General features: G+C 35.8%; 1 protein-coding gene and 1 non-coding gene across 3 annotated transcripts in view; one reads left to right on the top strand and one right to left on the bottom strand.

Moving 5' to 3' along the window:
• AlaRS-m (alanine--tRNA ligase, mitochondrial) overlaps window positions 1-17,170 on the bottom strand; it is a 62,656-nt gene extending 45,486 nt beyond the window's left edge. For both annotated transcript variants that reach the window (XM_069846718.1, XM_069846719.1), the window contains exons 1-4: window positions 16,985-17,170; window positions 8,663-8,885; window positions 4,552-4,725; window positions 2,725-2,870 (exon numbers count right to left, since the gene is read on the bottom strand). In XM_069846718.1, the coding sequence (XP_069702819.1) occupies window positions 2,725-2,870; window positions 4,552-4,725; window positions 8,663-8,885; window positions 16,985-17,013 (572 nt within the window). In that variant the 5' untranslated portion in view covers window positions 17,014-17,170. The remainder of the gene's footprint in view (window positions 1-2,724; window positions 2,871-4,551; window positions 4,726-8,662; window positions 8,886-16,984) is intronic.
• Window positions 17,171-21,405: 4,235 nt separating this feature from the next.
• On the top strand, window positions 21,406-21,478 carry TRNAY-GUA (transfer RNA tyrosine (anticodon GUA)). The gene has a single exon. It is a non-coding gene; the product is annotated as a tRNA-Tyr (tRNA).
• The last annotated feature ends 2,480 nt before the right edge of the window (window positions 21,479-23,958 follow it).

Raw genomic sequence — 23,958 nt, 5'->3', positions numbered from 1 at the left:
AATCAGACCAAAAGGGGGAGATTAAAAGAAGAAAAACAAATAGAAAGGAGAAAAAAGAATGAATTAATTAAATTGGAAAAAGAAACATAAGAGAGGAAAAAACAAAAGGCGAGAAAGTGAAAAGTATAGGCAAACAAGAGAATGAGACAAAGATAGGAAAAAAGAAAAAGTGACAGAAGGAACAGAAAGAAATGGAGAGATAAAAAAAATTAAAAGAGAAGATAAAATGAAAGAAAATTAAAATGAAGAACGAGAGAAAAAAAATAGAAAAGACATATTAGGACAAAGAGGTAAAAAGGAGATCAAAACAATGAGAGAAAAGGAGAAGTTCAAAGCAGAAAGAAAGAGACAAAGAGAAATAAAGGTAAGAAGAAAGAGAATGAGAGCCACCTGTCTAGCTCAGTCGGCTAAGGCACTTGCCTGCTGATTTGGAGTTGTGCTTGAGGACGGGTTCAATTCCCGCTTGGCCTGAATACCTGGTTGCATTTTACCGAGGTTTTTCCTAACTGTAAGGCAAATGTCAGGTAATCTATGGCAAATCGTAGGCCTCACCTTATTACCACCAACTCGATCGATGCTAAATAACATCGTAGTTGATACAGCATCATTAAATAATCAATCAATCAATCAATCTTCTTAATGTATCCAGCTGTTTGCTGACAACATAAAGACCACTGTAGTCTATTCGGTTGTTGTTTTTCACTAGAAATGAGGGGTATTTTGATCGGTTCATTATAGATGCCTGTTGCTAGTAGCCAGAGTTGGGATGTAGTCAATATACACTGCAGGGCTGTGTCTTCTGCAACTGGTACTGATGATTTTATTTTACTTCTCTTGTGGTTTATGGATGGACAATATAGAAGAATGTGTTCCAGATCTTCATCATGATTATTACACCACAGACAGGTAGGATTATCAGAAATGTGAAATCAGTGTAGGTACAATTGAGTGACAATGTGACCTGTTCTGGCTCTTATTAAAAATGTTTGAACATGTCTGGGCAAGTTTTTGTACATTTCCAGGTCATTTGGTTTCTTTTGTACAGACTGTAAAATTTTTCCTTTGTCAGAAGAGAGCCAATTGCACCCTCTCATGGTTCCCACCTTGTCGTGGTGAGGGGGCTTAACTAGTTGTTTAATCTAACAAGTAACAAAGAGGTACCCACATAAGCTGCATTACCACCAACGCAGTCCCACTATATTTTTCACTGTTTATATTCATGGAGTCCCTCAGTGTAAAATTCTCCGTAGGTAAAATAGTCCCTCAATCGGATCTCCGGTAGGGACTGCACTGAGAGATGCCAAGAATCGTTAAATAACAAAGTAAAAAAAAATATAGCCTGCATATATATATATATATATATATATATATATATATATATATATAGGGTGTTTCAAAAATACGGGGCATAATTTCAGGTATGTATTTCCCACATGTAGACAATCAAAATAGTTCATTACAACATGTGTCCGGAAATGTTTCATTTCCGAGTTATGGCCTTCACAACATTGAAATTCACTGGAACGTTTTTCTTTCCGCAGGTCGTTGTCATTACAGAAGATGTTCAAAATGTCCACCTCCTGCTTGAATACAGACCTCACATCGATGTCTCATTGACCTGCGAACACGATCCCAAACTCCAGGAGTATTGCGTATGTCCTCAGAACATGCCACAATTCGATTCCGAAGGGATTCCAAATCAGGCACCGGAGACAAATAAACCAATGATTTTAAATGTGCTGATAGAAGGAGTCATGTTCACAGCCTCCAGAATCTCCTCCTGTACTTCTGGAGTTGTAGATCTTGGTCGTCCCCTTCCCAAACCAGGAGAGTTAAATTTTCCATACTCGCACAGACGTACAAATGTCTTCCGATCTGGACATTGTCGCTGTGGGTACCTCTCCTGGTACAAACGACGAGCCAGCGCAGCATTGCCGTCCGCCTTACCGTACATGAAGTGTATCTCTGCCAGCTCTTGATTTGAATACATGTCGCACAGTCTAACGCCTACACAACACTGAACGTAACCTTTGCCTTGGAATGAACTGTCAGAGTGCCCTCTTAATGTCTCCTTTGACGGCAACGACCTGCGGAAAGAAAAACGTTCCCGTGAATTTCAATGTTGTGAAGGCCATAACTCGGAAATGAAGCATTTCCGGACACATGTAATGAACTATTTTGATTGTCTACATGTGGGAAATACATACCTGAAATTATGCCCCGTATTTTTGAAACATATATATAAAATGAGAATGAGAAAGAAAAAAGGAGCAAAGGAATAGAGTAAAGGGGGCCAGAGAGAGATGTATAGGAAAATATACAGAGAAAGAAAGACAATAAGCAGAAAAGAAACAGATTAGACACAAAAAAGAAAAGCTAAAGACAAAGAAAATGAAGATTGAAAGAAAGAAGATAACCAAAAAGAAAGGTTGAAGAAAGAGCGAAAGGAAGAAACACGTGAAGAAAAGAAGCAAAAAAGAAAGGACAAGATATTAAGAAAAGGCTGAAAGAAAGAAAGATTATGAAAATAGACATTTTTGAAATGTTTATCTAAAATCACATCAACAATACAGCATTTTTTTATATTCAGATATGAATGCTTCAAAATAATGGTTAAGATTCTCAAGAATGGGTGAAAAAAATATTATTAATGCAGAATCTTTTTACTTATAAGGAAACTGTTGAACATACTTTCCTAACGAGTCTCTTCTAATAAGTACACACCCTATTTGCCTCCAGATGTCTCTAGTCTCCAAGTCGGGCCTCAAACCCATAGCAGGGTCACCTCCAAAATATGTGACATATAATCTGGATGGATGGAGACCATAACGGTCTGTTAACAGGTTCCAGGCGAGTTCACATGCCTCCTTCTGCAAATGAGGAGTCAAATAGTTTGTACAATTTACTCACATACATGTAACATTAACTGTTTATGAAACAATCAGAGACAGAAACTTCAAAATGAAAGAAAGTGATTAATAAAAAAAATAATTTTCATTCAAGCTCATGCATTGAACCTAGTAGTCGGCCTGGGTAGCTTAGACGGTATAGCGCTGGCCTTCTGTGCTCGAGGTTGCGGGTTCGATCCCGGCCCAGATCGATGCCATTAAGTTTGTTTAAATGCGACAGACTCATGTCAGTAGATTTACTGGCATGTAAAAGAACTCCTGCGGGACAAAATTCCGGCACACCTACAACGCTGATATAACCTCAGCAGTTGTCAGCATCATTAAATAAACCATAATTTAAAATTTTTTTGAACCTAGTGATACTATGTGGCAGTCATGTCAAATGATGCCCATAGGCGCAAGCGCGCCCTTTAGAGCTCAGGAGAGCCTGAGCGCTTTACAGTGGAAAGGAAAGAGACAGACGAAAGAGGTAGTATATGCCGCTTGGTCGAGCTATATTCAGGGATGGCCAGCACTGATTCAATGGATAAAGGGAAGAGAACTTATTAAAAATATCCATGTTAATTTTTAGATTTGCCTGAGAAGTAAAAGTGCATTATAAGAATGTAAGTTTTAATTTTAATATTCTTTTTTCACAAGTTTGATTTTTTTATTCAAAACAAATATTTTCTCAACTTTTCGTATAGAAAAGTGAAATTTTCAGGTATAGGCGTATTTATTTAGTAGCCTTACAGAATGTTTTCGTAAATCTAATATACCGTATATACGTATTACTGAAGATAGTGTATCGAAAATTTTGAAGATATTCGCATGGAAATTGTTTGTAAGGAAATGAATTAACAAAGCAACTACTGGTACATCATAAGCAAAAGATACGTGCCCATGTGTTGTAAAAATGTCAGCTCTATAGCTTCAGCAGATTTCGAGAAAATAATTTAATATTCTGATGATAAGAAGTTGCTCACCAATATCACTTTAAAAGCATAATGCGATAAGAATTTTTTATGGAATATTAGTTACACTTAAAACATTTACAGTACCTAGGTAACTTTACTTTGTACTATAATATTGTATTGATTAGTTTATTGATTACTTTTATAAGGCTAAAGATACCATCAATATAATTCCAACTTATCATATCATACTCAGTCTCTTTTATTTATTTATTTTTTTGGATATCACTTTCTTTATGAATGATGTGTTTCATTTACTTAGTACGGTACAGTTGTACTACTATGTAATTTATGTGAATATTCCTTTTTAACTCTTTATTATGTTATTAACGTTTCAAACAGAACTGCAATATTAAGAAATTGATGTTAGTACTTTTGCTTTACAGACAATACAGATAATATCAAACCGAAAAAAGCGATATAAAAATAACGACATAAAATTTCACGTTCCGTTTGAAGTTTGTGCACCACTGTTTTCTTAATCCAACAGGCTGCTTATTTCTCCTTCCATGCCTAGCGCTTGATGCCTGTGCACGACATCAAGGTCAGAAAAATGCGCTTACTTTGACATCACTGCTATGTGGTCTCGACATATTCATGCCATTTTTTTAAAGGTTGTTTTTCTCTTCGTCTCTTAACAGTAAGTAATAGGCAAAATTAAGAGTTAATGTAATGTCTTAATAACAAACCTTGAAATAATCTCCAAACGACCAACTACCCAGCATTTCAAAGAAAGTGTGATGGTAGCCATCTGCACCAACGACATCCAAGTCATTGTGTTTTCCTCCTACCCTGATACATTTCTGGCTGTTGGCAGCACGTGCACATGGAGCTTTTGCGTTTCCCAGAAACACACCTTTGAACTGCAACCAGAAAATCATCAGCATTAAACCGTTTTAGGAAAATAGCATCATTACACATGGATTGGATCAGATTTTAATTAGTACACCTCGTACATTTATAATGTATAATAAGAAATTATCCTAACTGATTTCATAAAGATGAATGGCACAGCCCAGAAGTCTGTCGCAGTACTGTGTGTGTGTGTGTGTGTGTGTGTTTGTGTGCGTGCGTGCGTGCTCTAAGTCAGGTTTCCTATTCTTGTCAGTCAGTTTCTTTACAGCAGTGTTTTGTTCTTACATAGGCTTAGCAGTTCACTGTGTTTTTCATGTCGAAAAAATGTATAAACGAATTTACATAATATTTTATCGAAAACTTAGCAAAACTTGCAAAGATACATATACTTACTGGTTTTTAAGGAACCCAGAGGTTCATCACCGCCTTCACACAAGCCCGCCATTGGTCCCTATCCTGAGCAAGATTAATCCATTCTCTATCATCATATCCCACCTCCCACAAATCTATTTTAATATTATCTTCCCAGCTACGTCTCGGCCTCCCCAAAGGTATTTTTTTCCCTCCGCCCTCCCAACTAACACTCTATATGCATTTCTGGATTCGCCCATACGTGCTACATGCCCTGCCCATCTCAAACGTCTGGATTTAATGTTCCTAATTATGTCAGGTGAAGAATACAATGCGTGCAGTTCTGTGCTGTGTAACTTTCTCCATTCTCCTGTAACTTCAAAATAATATAATATTAAAATGGATTTGAGGGAGGTGGGATATGATGGTAGAGACTGGATAGGGATCAATGGCATGCTTATGTGAGGGCGGCAATGAACCTCCGGGTTCCTTAAAAGCCAGTAAGTAAGTAATAATAATAATAATAATAATAATAATAATAATAATAATGATTTATTTAATCTGGCAGAGTTAAGGCCATACGGCCTTCTCTAACACTCAACCAGTAGTAAAACTGCGTTACAAAAAACACTACAAATTTACAAAGTACACTACGATTTTGGGCGGCCGGGTAGCTCAGTTGGTAGAGCAGCTGGCTACAGACTGGAAGGTCCGGGGTTCGGTCCCAGATGGTGACAGGATTTTTTCTCGTTGCCAAACTTTCAGAATGGCCCCGAGGTTCACTCAGCCTCCTATAAAATTCAGTACCGGGTCTTTCCTGGGGGTAAAAGGCGGTCAGAGCGTGGTGCCGACCACACCACCTCATTCTAGTGCCGAGGTCATGGAAAGCATGGGGTTCTACCTCCATGCCCCCAAGTGCCTTCATGGCATGTTACGGGGATACCTTTACCTTTTTTTTTACACTACAATTTTACACACAAACCTGAATAAGATAATAATAATAATAAAATGTAAACAATAAGTAAGTAGAAATCAAACATAATATATAACATACAGAAAGAAAGGAAAAAGCATAATAAAATGTGAACAGCAGGTCAAAATAAATGAGACAAAGTATAAAAAAAAATAAGACAATTATTGATAATGATAATGATAATGATAATGATAATGATAATAATAATAATAATCGAATTCAATTCAAGATATAACATGATAGACATAATTAAGATAGACTACATGGATCATCTGTGGAGACAAAGAGGAAGGCAGACAAGAGGGAAGATTTAGAATACTGGGCTTGTAGTGAAGGCCCTTCCATTGGGCAGAACACTATTGTATCATCGTAATATCTTACAAAAGTGATATCCTGTGAGTATATACAAAATTCAACAGCATAAATAAACGAAATACTTATCCTAACAAGAATTCTTAAAATACAATAAGAGATAAGTCCAAGTTGTGCAAAAAATCCTTAATTTCTGAAAATATGATATTGTAGACAGTAAACAAATGTCACATTATTATAGAAATACATTTTGATTCAATTAACTTCTGTTTCTGTATTTTATTGCATTTTACTTTGACAATATTCCAGGTTCTTCATTTTAAAAATCTTACTTCCTACATTTTTCTGGATTATACATATACTGAGGGGGGAAAATGAACTGGCTATCCTACCCCATTATCTCCTGGCCTAGTTGCCTCATAAATGGTGCTTTTTGGTATCACTTATGAGTATATTACGATGTACTGAAGTACCTATGATATTTCCATGCAGAAATTCTGCGTCATCGTATGACGAAGAGAGAGTGGAACGGAGAAAAATTCTCTCCAGCACCGGGATTTGAACCCGGGTTTTCAACTCTACGTGCTGACACTCTATCCACTAAGCCACACCGGATTCCCATTCTGATGCTGGACAGAATCCTCTCAGTTTAAGTTCCACCTTTTAGGTTCCCTCTAGTGTGTCGCAGATGTGTGACAGATGTGTGACAGTGATACAATGTATACACAGTGTGCAGAGGTGCACTCTGACGAGTGACTAAGCAGCTGGGATCCGACGAAATAAACGCCATCTTAAATCACATTAATTGGTACATCGTAATATATGATATGCGAAAAATAATCACTTAATGTGATTTAAGATGGCACTATTCCGTCAGATCCCGGCCGCTTAGTCACTCGTAATGAGTGCACCTCTGCACACTGTGTGTACATTGTATCACTGGAAACATCTGCGACACAGTGCATGAAGGTTGGCCTAAGAGGTGGAACCTAAGAGTGAACCTAAGAGGTGGAACTTAAACTGAGAGGATTCTGTCCAGCATCAGAATGGGAATCCGGTGTGGCTTAGTGGATAGAGCAGTGGTTCCCAACCGGTGTGCCCCGGGTGCCGCGTGATCGGCTAAGGGGTGCCGTGAGATATTGAAATAAACCAAACAAATTAGTGTCTACTTAAGTATAAAGTCTTGTAAGGTCTTGAAATAAAATAAGTCAAATTAATTACTCTCATGCACTATAGATCGGTTCATTTTGATGATTCAATTATACTTGTATCCGGCTCTGGCAGATGGCATTACAGCCAATCCCTGCCGAACATTCCCGATTCAGTATACTACAGTAGTACTGTACTCCAACCACGAGAAAGTCTCTGGGGAATGAGACGCAGCGGGGTAATCCTGTGAATGAATGTTTATGTGATAAGATGTCATAAGGTCACACACGTGGGTACTCGTATCTCTATTGGCTAGCTCTCACAGCACAAACGATAACGTTGATACACATATTTATACTGCCCTAGTTACAAAATTAGATCACTGTTAATCTCCTGGGGCCGTATTTATAGACATTCTTAGCGCGGGCTTTCGGTGGATGATCAGAGAACTAACGTTTTTCGTATTCATAAACCAGTGTCAGCGATGTGATATGATATGAATCCTGTTTAGCACGCTCATAGCCCGGGCTAGCGAAATGTCTATGAATAGCACCCCTGATCTTTTAATCCCTCCATACAGGAAATAACATATGCAGAAGGGCGCATGGTTTTTAAACTGGCGTTATAGTGGTAATATTATCTATCTACTTTGCTGTAATAGATGACGCAATAGTAAGCACATTCCTGTCACGGTTGATCTCCTGGTTGGAGAACAGTATAGACTACTCGCTTCCTCATGAACATTCCCGAGACTTCGACAGAACAATATATAAAATTGATGTATTTTTACTAAGTGATTGTAGTAAGGTTTACCGTATTATGTTATGATGTATGTTACTTATTATATCATCTTTCAATAAATGAATATATTAAACCTAATTTTTTTTAATTCAAGAAAGGGTGTCCCCAGTTTTTAATGTTATTCTCAAGGGTGCCGTGAACTTAAAAAGATTGGGAAACACTGGGATAGAGCATCCGCATGTAGAGATGAAAACACGGGTTCATATCCCGGTGCCGGAGAGAATTTTTCTCCGTTCCACTCTCTCCATCAATTATGAGGTTCAGACCTGTCTTCAGACAGTTGGCTAAACAACAGCAACATACACATACTAAAAACATGAAAAACACAAAATGTAGGCCTTCATAATATAGATACGTACCTGATTCATTCCAGCGTTGACAAAAGCCACAGTTGGGTCGCAGAATGGCACAACTGGACTTGACCTCAGGAATGTGTGATCATGTTCCTTGACATAATAGTCTATGAACGACTGCCGAATAGCTTTCCCAGACAAGGAACCAGCAGTGTGGCAATGCCTTGCAAGTCGCAGGAAGAGATGAAGCACAGAGAGATTGTGAGGCAGAGCTGGCCCCCACATTTTCCTGAAAGACAACCACTTCTCTGTTACGATTAAACATGTCAATTCTAACACTGCATATAACACTTCGATTATTGTGATTTTCTACTGACTGACCTCAATGTCAACCAGTCGCAAAAATTACAAAGTGTTCATAATCCTTGTGTTCACTTCGTCTGTGATGTCCGTCGCGCTGACCACATTACCCCATCCTTCCAAACTCTAAACTGGCTAAGGCTTAACGAACGTAGAAATTTTCATTCTCTTGTTCTCCTTTTCCAAGTCCTTCACACCTCTACACCTACCTACCTACCTACCTTGCCTCCCGTTTCAGTTATCTGTTATCTTATCATAATCTCTTCACACGCACGCAAAATAGCCGCATACTAGCCATACCAACACACAAGACATCATTGTATTCATCATCATACACAATCTCGCTCTCGCGCTTGTGGAATACCCTACCCAGTGACATCAGAGACTGTAGGAATTTAGTAGTGTTCAAAAGAAGCTTATTAAGCATTTTATTACTGCATAGAGTAGGTTTAATTTTTACTTAATTAATAAAAAAAATGTTTCTCTCTTCTTTTTTTTTTAGATTATTTTACGACGCTTTATCAACATCTAGGTTATTTAACGTCTGAATGAGATGAAGGTGATGAAATGAGTCCGGGGACCAACACCGAAAGTTACCCAGCATATGCTCAAATGAGGCGTTCAGAAGTCAACATGATTAACTCTACGTTTGGTTATTTCAGAGTTTATAAGTTGGCAATGTATTAAATTGACCATATTTTCAGTGGTCAATGTCATTTGTTCCTTAGTTCAGTAAAAAGCCCACAGACTGCAGTATTCTTCTCGACTACATCACAGAATTAATAGTGTGTGTTTAACTTTAACCTTGAATATCTCAAAATCTTTGGAAAAGGAGTTAATCATGTTGACTTCTGAACGCCTTATATATTGGATTGAGGGAAAACCCCGAAAAAACCTCAACCAGGTAACTTGCTCCGACCGGGAATCGAACCTGGGCCACCTGGTTTCGCGGCCAGACACACTAAACATTACTCCACAGGTGTGGGCTTCTCTCTTCTTAACTTTTACAATAAACTGTCTAGCTTTTATTAATCAGTTAATCTTTTAGTATTTCGATTTTTATTGTATTGGTAAATTTAATATTAATTGTAATTGTATTCTTAATATTGTAGTTGTAATCCCCTGGTAGAGAGGAAGAGAAGGTCTGATGGCCTTATCTCTACTAAGTTAAATAAATAAATAAATTAATTAAATAAATAAATTAATTAAATGAAATAAAATAAATAAAATAAAATGAATAAATAAATTAAATAAATAAATAAATAAAATAAAATTAATTAATTAAATAAATAAATTAAATAAATAAATAATTTAATAAATAAATTAATTAAATGAATTAAATAAATAAATAAAATAAATAAATAAATAAAATAAATTAAATAAATAAATAAAATTAAATAAATAAAATAAAATAAATAAATAAATAAAATAAATAAAGTAAATAAAATAAATCAATAAATAAATAAAATAAATAAATAAATAAATTAAGTAATTAAATAAATAAATAAATAACATTGACTGAATACTGTGATGGCATATAGGAATATGTTTTGTAAACCTAGTCAAATTAGAAACATTAGGCTATATGATGATGATGATGATGATGATGATGATGATGATGGTGAAGGTCATCCTATTCCTCTTTCTCATCATTAGAGACTCATAAAATTCCCGACTTGGGTATTGGTGAAACATTTTAAACCAGAGAAAATCATTTAAAATCTACTATTGTGTAATACTAAATTTGGTATATCTGTGCTGATAGAAGTTTCTGAAACTAACCCACTGCTCTGCATGACGGCATTTGGACACAATAGAAATACACTGCTGGCGGCCTTCTGAGAGATTTCTGTGTCAAAACATGTCGCCTCTTTCTACACTTTTCCTCTTGTACACTTCTGATCACTGCTAATTTTATTGAAACTTCGATCTTGCTACACACCACACACAGGACTGATGTCTGATTTGTGTTGCGTTATTTCATGATGAAATTAAACTTCATAAATTTACAATATCAGGAAAAATAAAAGTGTTTTTCGTAAGGTACAGGGTCAGATGTCGATGACGTGAATATGTTAGAAGAAAATCCACAAACTACTAGGGAAAACATGGGAATTTTACTTAAAGAGAGTAAAGAGATAGATTTGCAAGTAAATCCCGAAAAAACAAAGTATATGATTATATCTCGTGACCAGAACATAGTAACGAAATGAAAATATAAAAACAGGAAATTTATCCTTTGAAGAGGTGGAAAAATTCAAATAACTTGGAGCAACAAACATAAATGACACTTAGGAGGAAATTAAAGACAGAATAAATATGGGAAACGTGTGCTATTATTTGGTTCAGAAGCCTTTGTCATCCAGTCTGCTTTCAAAAATACTGAAAGTTAGAATTTATAAAACAGTTATATTACCAGTTGTTCTGAATGGTTGTGAAACTTGGATTCTCACTTTGAGAGAGGAACAGAGGTTAAGGGTGTTCGAGAATAAGATGCTTAGGAAAATATTTGGGGCTAAGAAGGATGAAGTTACAGGAGAATGGAAAAAATTACACAGCGCAGAACTACACACATTGTATTCTTCACCTAACATAATTAAGAACATTAAAACCAGACGTTTGAGATGGGCAGGGCATGTACCACATATGGGTAAATCCAGAAATGCATATAGTGTTAGCACAGTCTACTATACAGTGAAACCTCTCATTTACGGACATCAAAGGGACGTAATAACCTGTCCGCATCTGGGAGGTGTCCTTTATTGGGAGGGAGGCCCCCCCAATCTAACAGTAAATTTATAATATGCATTATGTATCCCTTCACTCTTTAAATGAAATGTATTACTGTAGTTTAATTCTAAATACAGTATACAGTACTACAGTAAATTCTTTGCAACTCTGAACTACAGCTGATAAAACTGAAAAAAGGAAAATGCAGTACTGTGCCATGCAATTTTATTCTAGGTCTACAGTTATGCAGTATTGCGAATTACAGTTTTCAACTTAATCTTTACGTTCAGGTGCCATGTCTCTCAAAGCAGAACAACTGATTGAAGTGAAGAGAATAATCCTACTATATAGCCCCCATCATGTGTCGAATACAATTTCACGATCGCGGAAATCTTGGACCCATCAGACAGGTTAAATTTTATGACTTTGTTTATCCACCCCCTTCGAGCTAACAAGGGGTAGCCGGCTGGGCTAGTAGTAGCCTAAGAGACGCTTATTGTCTTCTTTCATGTTAAGGAATTTCTGTACAATTCTCAAAACTAAATTTTCCATTTTTGTAACACATTAGGTCTTGAAATGCAAGTTCTGTCCGCAGTCAGGAGGTAAAGCAAGCTTTAGGACTGTGAAACAGCTGTCCGTGTCCGTGTCTCTGCAGGAATAATTACTGCATTATCTAATCGAATTGGGGATGTTTGTTTATTAATAGCTATTTCGTGAATATTAAACTTTGGTGTCTGAGAGTGTCCGTAAACGAGAGTTAAATTTACCATTATTTCTATATTATTTCAGTTGGAACATAAAAATCTGTCCGTATATGAAGAGTGTCCGTATCTTGGGGTTGTCCGTAAGGAGAGGTTTCACTGTATACAGTCACGAAGCTTGAGTTTTGAGGGTGCTAGAAACAACAGACTGTGCCAGTACTATTTTGCATTGTCTGTAATGAGGCGATGTTAGCGATCCTAGTGGTGAGCAACTATCTAATATATGCATATTTACTACGTATTGAGCTTCGTGACTGTATATACTAGACTGTGGTGTTAGAAGACCTGAGGTAAAAAGATCTTTGGGGAGGCCGAGACGTAGATGGGAGGATATTATTAAAATGGATTTGAGGGAGGTGGAATATGATGGTACACAGATAGAAAACGAGTTTTCTCAAAGTCTACGATCAGTGACAGGTTAAGTTTGGTTGGTTTGTTCAGGCTTTCAGTATGCCTTGCATGTACACATTTTGGTAGCTAGTAGGTACACAGATAGATTTATTCTGGACCGAAGAAAGAAGTGTTTTCCTGCACAGTGAACCACTACATGCATGTGAAGACCATTGCACGTGAAAATGTTGGAGAAAATCATAGTCACGTATACTTATTACAAATGAAGGTATTTTGGGTGTGTTTATAACTTTTAAAGTGATTACATCGTGTCTCTAGAGTGGTGTACTAAAATTTTAAGGTTATTTTCAATAACTTAAGTATGTTTCTTTCTCCTGTGTGTAGTGCGTAGCAGGATAAACGTTTCACCTTAATTTTTTTACAACACCATACACAGTAGGATGACTATTGACAACCGAAAATTCTCTGAAAACCTTCTTTGCACTTGTCGAGTGGAGTGTCTGAGAAGCCTACTACATGAATCATAAATGTTGTACAATAAACTGTGTAACATCAATTCCATCACAAGATCACCACAAAAGAAATTCCTGTTCTTGTAATAGTAAGCAGATGCAGCAGGAGGTCTAACTCCCTTCCATAGAGACTAAAAGACAAAATAATTTACAAGTTGGCAATAAGACGGCTTATGTAATTTTCATACTAATAATAAAAAATAGATAGATAGATAGATAGATAGATATTTATTAGCCTTAGGAAATACAATGATTTCATGGCATCGTCAGAGTGAATACATAATAAATATGCGGTTACATACATGTTTTTCCGACATACAAGATGTCTACAATAATATACAATCAACACATTCAGTAATGAAGTCAATTCTCCACAGTTTTCTTCAGACCATTACTTGTACAAGGTTCTTGGTTTCCTTATCTTCTTGGGCAGTCTCACCCCAGACATGAATCAGATAGAAAAGAGCAGTAAACACAAAAGGAGATACTAACTACTGTAAGCTAAATTTGGAGTGCTAAACTAAGATACTCATTGACAGTAAAAGGCATGTGGAAAAGTAAAATATGTTTCACTGACTTTTTAAATCTAGCATAGCTAAGGGCTTTAGTTTCAACAGGGAGTTTGTTGTAAAGTCTTATCCCTGTATGTGATAAGCTATTGAGACTCTTGGATAACCTATGATGATTAAAATGTAAATTATTGCATGTTCTTGTGCTGTAGTTGTGATAATCAGAGTTTATTTTAAAACTATCATAATTTTGGTGGATGAAACAGACTGTTTCAAGAATGTAAATACAAGATAGGGGCAAAATATCAAACTCTTTGAATATTTTTTTACTATCCGAGCGAATAGGTACTTTCTTTATAATTTTCAATATTCTCTTTTGCAGTCTAAACACTTGTGCAAGTTTTGATGATGACCCCCAGATAATTATCCCATATGATAATACAGAGTGAACATAGCCAAAGTAAACCGCTCTAAGTAGTTCCTTGGGAGTTATATTGGTTAGGACACGGAAAGCATAACACAAACGACTTAGTTTATCAGTTAAGAATTGAATATGACTTTCCCACGTGAGGTTGGAATCAATCCATATCCCTAAAAATTTTGTACAATCGACGTCCTTTATTCCAGTATTATTAAGTAGTATTTCAATGGAGTCGTGTAGTTGTTTCTGACTGAAATACATACAAACGGTTTTACTGACATTCAGTTTTAGTCTATTGCTAGCTAACCACTGTTCTAGTTGTCTTGAGGTTTCATTTATTTTCTCCTGTAAATTATTTTTATCAAGAGCATTGAAAACAATATTGGTGTCATCTGCAAAGAGAACGGTTTTAGCTTGTGTTATCCTTGAGGGAAGGTCGTTTATATACAGGAGAAATAGAATTGGGCCAAGTATGGAACCCTGGGGCACCCCGCTTTTCATGATAGTGGGATATGATTTCATTGAGCCTATTTCAACAAATTGTTGCCTTGCACTTAGGTAAGAAACAAACCAACTTTTAGCTAACCCCCTTATGCCAAACCATTGTAGTTTCTGGATCAGTATCATGTGGTCAACTGTGTCAAATGCTCAGGTCCAGGAATAGCCCAACTGTTTGATTCTTGTTGTCTTTTGAATTTAGAATAAATTCCGTGAAAGTGAATATGGCGTTATTAATTCCTTTGCCTTTTTGAAATCCAAATTGAGCATTAGATAGTGCACCATTGCAATCTAAAAACCGAACTAATCTATTATACATAACTTTTTCAAGGATTTTGGAGAATGTAGATAATAGAGATATCGGCCTATAGTTGTTAATATTTTGTTTATCTCCCTTCTTAAATATAGGACATACTTTTGCGAGTTTGAATTGTTCGGGAAATTTACCACTAATTAAAGATGAATTGCAGATGTTTACTAGTGGAGCTACTAGTAGTACGGCACATTTCTTTACAATACCATCCGGAATGTCATCAGGTCCACAGGAAAGATTATTTTTTATTTTTTTATTATATCGAGAATTTCATCTGCAGTCACGGGAGATAGAAATATGGTGTTTACATTTCCTGTTCCATGTAAGGTTGTTTCCTGACTACCTGTTACCTGGTTATTAGGATTGTCTGCTACATTTGCAAAAAATTTATTAAAAATTTCAGCTATTTCGAAGGAATTTTGAATTGTTTGACCATTATGTATTATTGAAAAGTCTTGATTTGAGACTTTGGTATTTTTACAAGTTTCTTTCTTTACAACTTCCCATATAGCTTTACCTCTGTTCTGTGCTTTCATAATGAATTCTCCATTGAATTTCAGTTTAGCTGCATGTATAACTTTCTTGAATATGCTGGTATATCGTTTATAATGTAATTTAAGATCTAGGCTATTTGTAATTTGGCACAATTTATATAACTCCTTTTTCCTCCTACAAGAAGTTACAATCCCCTTCGTTACCCAATTTTTTGAATTGTTGAACTGCTTATTTGTAAGTGTACATTTTTTTAGTGGAAAAGCAACATCAAAATAATGAGTTATTGAGTTTATAAATTCGTTTGTTTTCGCATCCACATCTGTTAAGTTGGTTACTTCAATCCAATTTTCTTTGCTTAGCAAACGTTTAAAATATTCAACGTTTTCATCATTAAAAGATCTTTTATACCTAATTGGCTTAATGCTATTTGGTTTAGGGTTTTCAAATGCATAAATATTTAAGAATATAGCATTGTGGTCTGCGATACCCATATCAATATTTCCTACTGAGAATGGATAAGAATCATGGTCAATAATTATTTGGTCTAGGCATGTTTTAGAATTAGAGGCTATTCTAGTTGGAGTGTCTATTGTTTCTATCAGATTATATGATCGAATTAGTGATCTGAATTCTGTTATGGTAGCATCACTATTTAAAAAATCTATGTTGAAGTCACCGCACAAAATTAATTGTTTCTTTTTGCTTTTTAGGTGATTTAAAAGAAGTTCAAACTTTTCTAAAAAGGTTTTTATACAGCCATCTGGGGACCTATAGACACACACTACAGTTAAATTATAATCCTGACCGCTAATTTCAGTCACAGCATGTTCGAATACTTTGTCTTGGTTTAGATAATACGTATTCTTTTTTTCTATATGTGATAAATGTTGTCTCACAAAAATAGCTGTTCCTCCATTTTTGTAAGTGTCCCGACAGAAGTAACTTGAAAGGTTGAAATCTGGAATATGACAGTATGTTATTTCCTTTGTGTTTAAATGTAGCTAATTGACTTTAGCTATCATAATTTATCAGTGCACATAAAATCTAACTTTGTCTTATTCACAAAATCGTTGTTATTGTAATGCAGAATTCATTACACCACTTACACCGTAATAAATTATACCATAAAACTACATTTACACAATATTAATGTTGATGGCGAGTAGCGAAGGTCGGAAGGTCTCTTCGTGTCCACTTAACCACACACAGAAACAAATCTAATCACATTAGGACCTACCATGGTATTCTGACCGATCAGTCTATTAATCCGATTACGATCAAACCCTATGAAGTAAATGTTTGGTGCAGCTGGGCCAAATATTTATATGTCGCTTATCAAATCATATTTGCAATCTTATGAAGTAAATGTCTATATATTGCTTATCAAATCATTACAAAATTACATGTCGAAAAAAAAGGTTATGTCATACGTACTTACATAAATTGTAATGAAGACATTACATACATCCGTCAGCAAATTGGTAATTATCTTAGAATATGTATTCACATGTTCTATCTTAGTTAGTCATATCACATTCGCATAAGTTCAGCAATAAAATCAAACAAAATGTGAAGTAATAATAGAACAGACACCACCATTTCTATACATTTTACAAAGTGGATACACCAGTGCACTCTAGTGTCGATTTCAATATAAAATGTCTTCTTCGCAGCTAAAATGTTTAAGTAACCATGGACTTTCTTACCACGAGAGCCCTGGTATTGTACACAAAATTTCATGCGAAGAATCCCAATCATGTTTTCCAAATTTTATCTGAATTGATAGGGAATGTGATTTAGAACTTTAACAGATATACAGATTTTCATGCATTTTCTGGATATTCTATTTGTTGTTTAGTCGGTATAAGGAACGGTATATGCCTAAGCCGAGCGTTAGACATTCGTTCCTGATACTGGTGAGAGTTTTTTATTGGGTTATTTTACGACGCTGTATCAACATCTAGGTTATTTAGCGTCTGAATGATATGACGGTGATAATGCCGGTGAAATGAGCCCGGGCTCCAGCACCGAAAGTTACCCAGGATTTGCTCGTATTGGGTTGAAGGAAAACCCCGGAAAAAACCTCAACCAGGTAACTTTTCCCGACCGGGAATCGAACCCGGGGCACCTGATTTCGCAGCCAGACGCGCTGACCATTACTCCACATTTTTATATTATAAGATTATTATTATTATTATTATTGGGCGGCAGGGTAGCTCAGTTGATAGAGCAGCTGGCTACGGAAGGTCCAGAGTTCGATCCCAGGTGGTGACGGGATTTTTCTCGTTGCCAAACTTCCAAAACGGCCCCAAGGTTCACTCAGCCTCCTATAAAATTGAGTATCGGGTCTTTCCCGCGGGTAAAAGGCAGTCAGAGCGTGGTGCCGACCACACCACCTCATTCTAGTGCCGAGGTCATGGAAAGCATGGGGGTCTACCACCATGCCCCTCAAGTGCCTTCATGGCATGTGACGGGGATACATTATTATTATTATTATTATTATTATTATTATTATTATTATTATCAGTAGTAGTAGCAGCAGCAATAAGTAGTAGTAGTAGTATGAGAAACTGCTTAATTAATCCGTAACTAAGATAAGAGTTACTTTCAATCGGTCATATTAAAAAATTAACTTTTTATAATTTATACAGTTTCTGGATCTTTAAATTCGGTGAATAATTATTCATGTATGCACTGAAACAACAGCTGTTTGAACACAATGGAGTGAATGAAGGACAATAACAATGTGTATGGTAATAGCGTAGTTTGAAAGGTAACAACCAGTGGCGTAGCGTCAATGTAAGCTAAAAAGCTCAGCTTCCCCAGTTAATAATAATTTCATAATAAATCTGCAGTCCATGGACAAAATTATTTATTAATTTTAATAGAATTTATGATTACGCGTTAAATATTGTGATGCGGCAGCTCAGGATGATTTGTGATGCAGCAGTAAATTAGAAGCCTGCACACACCAGCTTCCAAGCAGACTGGTTTCTCACACTCATTCTTCTGCAGATTTTCCATCCCTTTCTAACTTAACTATCCTGGTCGTAAGGCTATCAAGAAGCTAGCTTTAACATTGAAAATAAGTAGTTTCCGAGTTATCCCTTTTCATCAGTTGTGTTCAGTTGAAGTGTTAGTGTGCATTGTGGCTGATATAATAAATAATGAGTGAAATAACAGTTCCTGACACCAATTTACTTGAATTTTTTAGGACAATTCTATTATCAAGACTGACTTACGAACAAAAGTGTGATCTAAAAAACAAATGACCGACTCCCTTGCTGTCAATGAAGGATACAACCAAAAGAGAGACGCATACTTACGTAATGATACTAATACTGTATCTATTGACCGTTAATATTGTGATTCCTCTATGACAGGGAGTCAGCTAATGTTATACGTATACGTGTCTATTTGTTAGAGATATGTGTAAACCGTGAAATCATATTTTACTACGTACCATTTGAGGTCATGCCTTATTGGTGTTACGAGGTTCCAACCAATCTTCGACTGCTGACTTGACATTGACTACTATTTATTTTAAGACTATATTTTTGTAATACGTTTTCTCATATTGCATGAAAGACAACTTGAATTAGCTTCCCCTGCTCAAAATTTCATGCTACGCCACTGGTAACAACTATTTCGAAATGCGTTGAACACACTGAATGATTCATTGTAGGGTAGAAATTCTCTCTGCGGATTGCACCTATCCATTTTCGGTTAAGGAAATCTTTACTCAGAGGAAACCTGAAACACAAATAGTTGTACAGGGACATCACTTTATTTTTACTTCAATTTTTATTGTACCTGCGTTTCTAAATGTACTTGACTCCCACCCCTTTCACTAATATCCTTGCTAACGTCAGTCACACAAACTTACGGTCGCTGTTGCTAGCAGTGAAATAAACAGTACAGAGTACAGTGTGTTTCAGAAATATGTTGCATTTTCTGTAGAAGAAAAAGCTTATATTATTGAAGTTTATTTTCACACAAGTATGGTGTGTAGCATAATTGAATTTATCTGTCTGGACTGAGCACAAGTGAAGATTAGAGTTACCCTATAATATGGTGCGGTACTTAACAGCATTATTTAAACAAGAGTTTTGTTTTACTGTTTATAGGTATGAAGGACGATGATGGAAACTGGAATTACAATATAACCTAATGTGAACAGCAGTTTTTCTTTCTTTTTTTTTCACAATTTCCTGATTATATCATTACGGGATATTTTCGTAGAAATGTCATTAATCTGGTAGATAAATTTAGAGCAACAGAGTGTACAGAAAGGAAGAAATGTGTAAGATGGCCAACAAAGGTGACAAAAGATGCTGTAGAAGATGCTAGAGAAAGGATGCAGCGAGGTCCTAATAAGTCGGTCGAGAAGTTAGCTGTAGAAATTGGGGTTTCTTACGGAAGTGCTCACAAAATTTTCAGGAATAAATTAGGTTAGTAATATGCTGAATAAAGTAGACATTACATAATGTATATGACCGCCTGAAGACTTGAGTTTGTGAAAAAAAAAATGTTACTATTCTACTGTTTTTTGATAAAATACTGTAAAGTAATGACCAAACTGAAAATCGTAATACTATATTTCCCTGTAACATAAATGGATACACTACTTTTCTCTCCTCCTATAGCTAGTAAAATGATTTGTTTACATATTGCACTAGCAACTCCAAACTCCTGTAATGAAAGGGGGGTAACAGTGTTTCCGAGTATAGCTAGGTTAATGTTAAAAATGTTAGTAAAAATAAAGTGATGTCCCTATAAAGGTACAATAGTTTGTCTTCTGTAACATAATACGGAGGAAAAATCGTTGTAGAAATTAAAGATTAACTAATCAGTGAAATGTAGCATTCCTTCCTACTTTATCTTTACATCAGTGTGGATTGTTGCAATTAAAAGCAGCACACGAACGAACCATAGCCTACTTATTCAGCTCAACCAATCAAATGGCCGCTCGTCGGCTGTTCAATTTGGGAGCATAACGCTAGCGCCAGTGAGCGGTCTAGCACTTAGTAAGTCTATGAATATAGGTCAGAATATATCACAAAGATGGATAAAATTTGTTTTAACTATTATTAGGAGACAAGAAAATGGAATAACTTATACAGACATTTGTAAAGAGTGTAAACATATAGTAAATTTAAAACTGCAAGACTGGAATTTAAAAAAAAAAGAAGATAATTATCATGCTACCAGGTGAGATTCATTGGCACATTCCACTGAGTGAGAATTGTTGAGCGATCAGAATACAAATTTTCTTAAAAATAAAAGTAGCATTTTAAATTATAAATTAAGTGATCCCAGGTTTTAAATTGAGGGGCGTTTTCACAAAACTCGTTATCTACATTTTTTTCGATTTTGAGGTTTTAGCGTCTCCTTATGTTTTTGGGTCAGGAGAATCCAATGGTGCTATCAGAATTAAGCTAAAGTTGATAAGTATATCAGTAAATTGATCTTGAAATATAAGAGATTTTTCAAAACTCGGTATCTACAGTTGTGTATTTTAGAAATGAGTTGTCTTGAAAAAAAGAAGATTTTGTAGATAACGAGTTTTGTGAAAACGCCCCTCAATTATACAATTTGATGAAAGAATTGAATCACATTAAAATAACACTCTAAATTAATAAATCTATAATATTCTCATAGCTGCAGTGCATATGTCTGTACAGATTTCTGTGCACTTAACTGCGGAATCCCGGCCAAACAAGTCACTCAGCTGAGTGCGCTCCTAGTATAATGGCAGTTGACATTGGACATATATGTCAACATATATGCCTAACTTGGAGTCAGGCCACAAAGGGAAACATTGAAGGAGGAGAATTCGATCCGGTGCTGTGGATTGAATCCGGCGTAGCTCAGTGGTCAGAGCGATTGGTACGTAGAACCAAGGACCCGGGTTCGATCCCCGGCGTCGGAGCGAATTTTTCTCCTCAAATATTAATAAATAATAGGTTTGTGTTAGAAACTTCTGGACAAAAAGCATTAACATTTCGGCTTAACCCTGGAATGCATGGCGGGGGTCTTTGAGGCTTTTCCTCAATTTAATTACTCTCTTAAAAGAGGTCAATCTAGAGCATCCAACAGCCACTGAACGAATATTGTACACTATAATGTGACACTATAAATCAATTTCCAATACTTTTATCACAACCACAACACATTTCAAATCTTATTGTATTATATATAGAGAATTATTATTACTACATTAACACATTTAGTATATGACGAAACATGTACAATGTAATTATTATGAAAGTCGCCATTGCTTCTTCTTCGAATTAGTAGTATGATCCACTTCCACTAGATGGAAACCGACACGATTGGCAGAGCCGGCAATACATGAAAAAGAAATGATACTAAATGTGAGGAATGTTACCATAGGTGTGTAGTATTATGTGACAGGTTAGATTAGGTTTGATTAGGTGTGTATATTATTATCTTGGCAACACTGAAACCCACTGTTACATTAAAGAAATATGGTGGTGTTCTTCGTTCACGCACGACGATTTTCGTATATAAGTAAGGTACGTATTTAGGGCGGATTGGATGAGCTTACAGCTCTCCCAGTGATCACATCAATTTCTACTACTCATTACTTCAAACCCAAGGAATTTTATATTTATTTATTAGTGGCTGTGACATAAGAAAGATTTACCGATCATTTAAGGAGATACATTAAGATAAACTGTTTAAATTTTTTTTATTAATGCTACACATACCGTAAATTATAGTCCCGTCGCTCTAATTTCCGGCAGCCAATCGCGTTGCAGGTCGGCTACATTTAAACGTGTGCGTCTTGTGATTCGCTGATTCATTTCTTAAGGCTCCATAAATACTTAATATAATCGCCCGCCATTTTAGCTCTTTCGTTGGCGTTCGCAGAAAGCACACGAACACGTTATTTGCCGCTCAATTATTTGCTGAATTACATTGCGATTGATTTATTATCATAGTAGCTACGACAGGATAATGTTTAACAGTGTGGCAAATAGATTCCTCGTATGGTAGCTCGGCAACGTAAGAACAAAAATGGCGAACGATACTACCTACCTAGCCTTTATAGAGCCTTCACTTTCTAAGACGTAAGCAAAGAGGCGGAGTCACGCCGGAAATAACAGCGTCGGGACTATAGGGTAATTCCGATATCTATATATATAATTTGAACTGGTAATGGAAATTACGGGAAAACGAATGAACGGATTTTAATAAATGACCCCTCATTTTGAAGCTGGGCATCCAAGGATTTTAAGAAAAATTGTAACTTTCAGTGAAGTGTTAGTTTTCCTACATAATTTTCCTATTTTCCAAAATCCATCTTTCGTCACTTTTGAGAACTAGGGCTAATTTCATTTCAGAGTAAAACAAAACACACACTACAATAAACAATACGTTATTACACGAAGGCCATGACCTGCAGGATTACTAACATATTTAGAGCTCAAATTCAATTGGTTATTAAAAACTTCAAGGCTTACTAAAAATAATTTACAGGTCTGATTCTGCTGTGTGTAATTTTCTGAGTACAGCTGTGTATTGGATATTAAAATCTACAAAACTTGAGATGGTTTGATGTCACTATTACCATTAGAAATGAAATATTATTATAGTTAATGCCATGATGCGACTATTTTTCATTAATTATACACATGAATGCTATATTGATGATATGAAATTGAAACGTTTTGGTGTTATATAAGTAGACGTAGAGAATATCTTAAATTAGATCTTCATTTCTATAATTTACTGAGTGGCAGCTATACGAGTATAGTATGTATATCAACTGCAAAACTTACGTAAGATAATATTGTTATTAAAAATGAAATATTTTTATAGTTATTAATCACTCTCTTCAATATTGGCTGAGAGAGCGCAAAAATTACTGTTCCTAAGGACAGACCAAAAGGTATTTACTTACTGATAAAATAAGAGGCCTAGAAAATTGTATAGCCTCCCAATCATTTCAGCAAGATTTCTTAGCAGGATAAAATGATTTTACCCTCTACATTTCAAGCTCTCCATGGAGCAGCTATACCAAGATGCTATGTCTATTGTTCGAAAACATAGCAAATATTTTTTTCTTTCACCTACAATCCACAAAGACCTGAAATAGCTATTGCTTTACTCCCACATGAAAAACCCACTGATCGTCCTGACATTGTTACTTGCGTTTTCGCGTTGAAACTCAAGAACTGAAGATGGTTAGGTTCAAGAAAAAGTATTTGGCATAAAAAACCATTCAGAAGGAGTATGTTTCATTATTATGGAAGCAAACAACTTTCAAAATGTCTGGTATTCTTTATTGAAAATAAATCTTAAAAATTTTTATTTGAACGTCTAATGGACTTAGTTTGCAGCATTTGCTGTACAAGCCACTAGTAGTGTTATAATACCGATCAT

This window comes from Periplaneta americana, chromosome 15 (assembly GCF_040183065.1).
Source record: "Periplaneta americana isolate PAMFEO1 chromosome 15, P.americana_PAMFEO1_priV1, whole genome shotgun sequence".
NCBI lineage: Eukaryota > Metazoa > Arthropoda > Insecta > Blattodea > Blattidae > Periplaneta > Periplaneta americana.
Note: the sequence above shows the minus strand (reverse complement) of the source record. Positions and strands in the feature narration are given on the sequence as shown.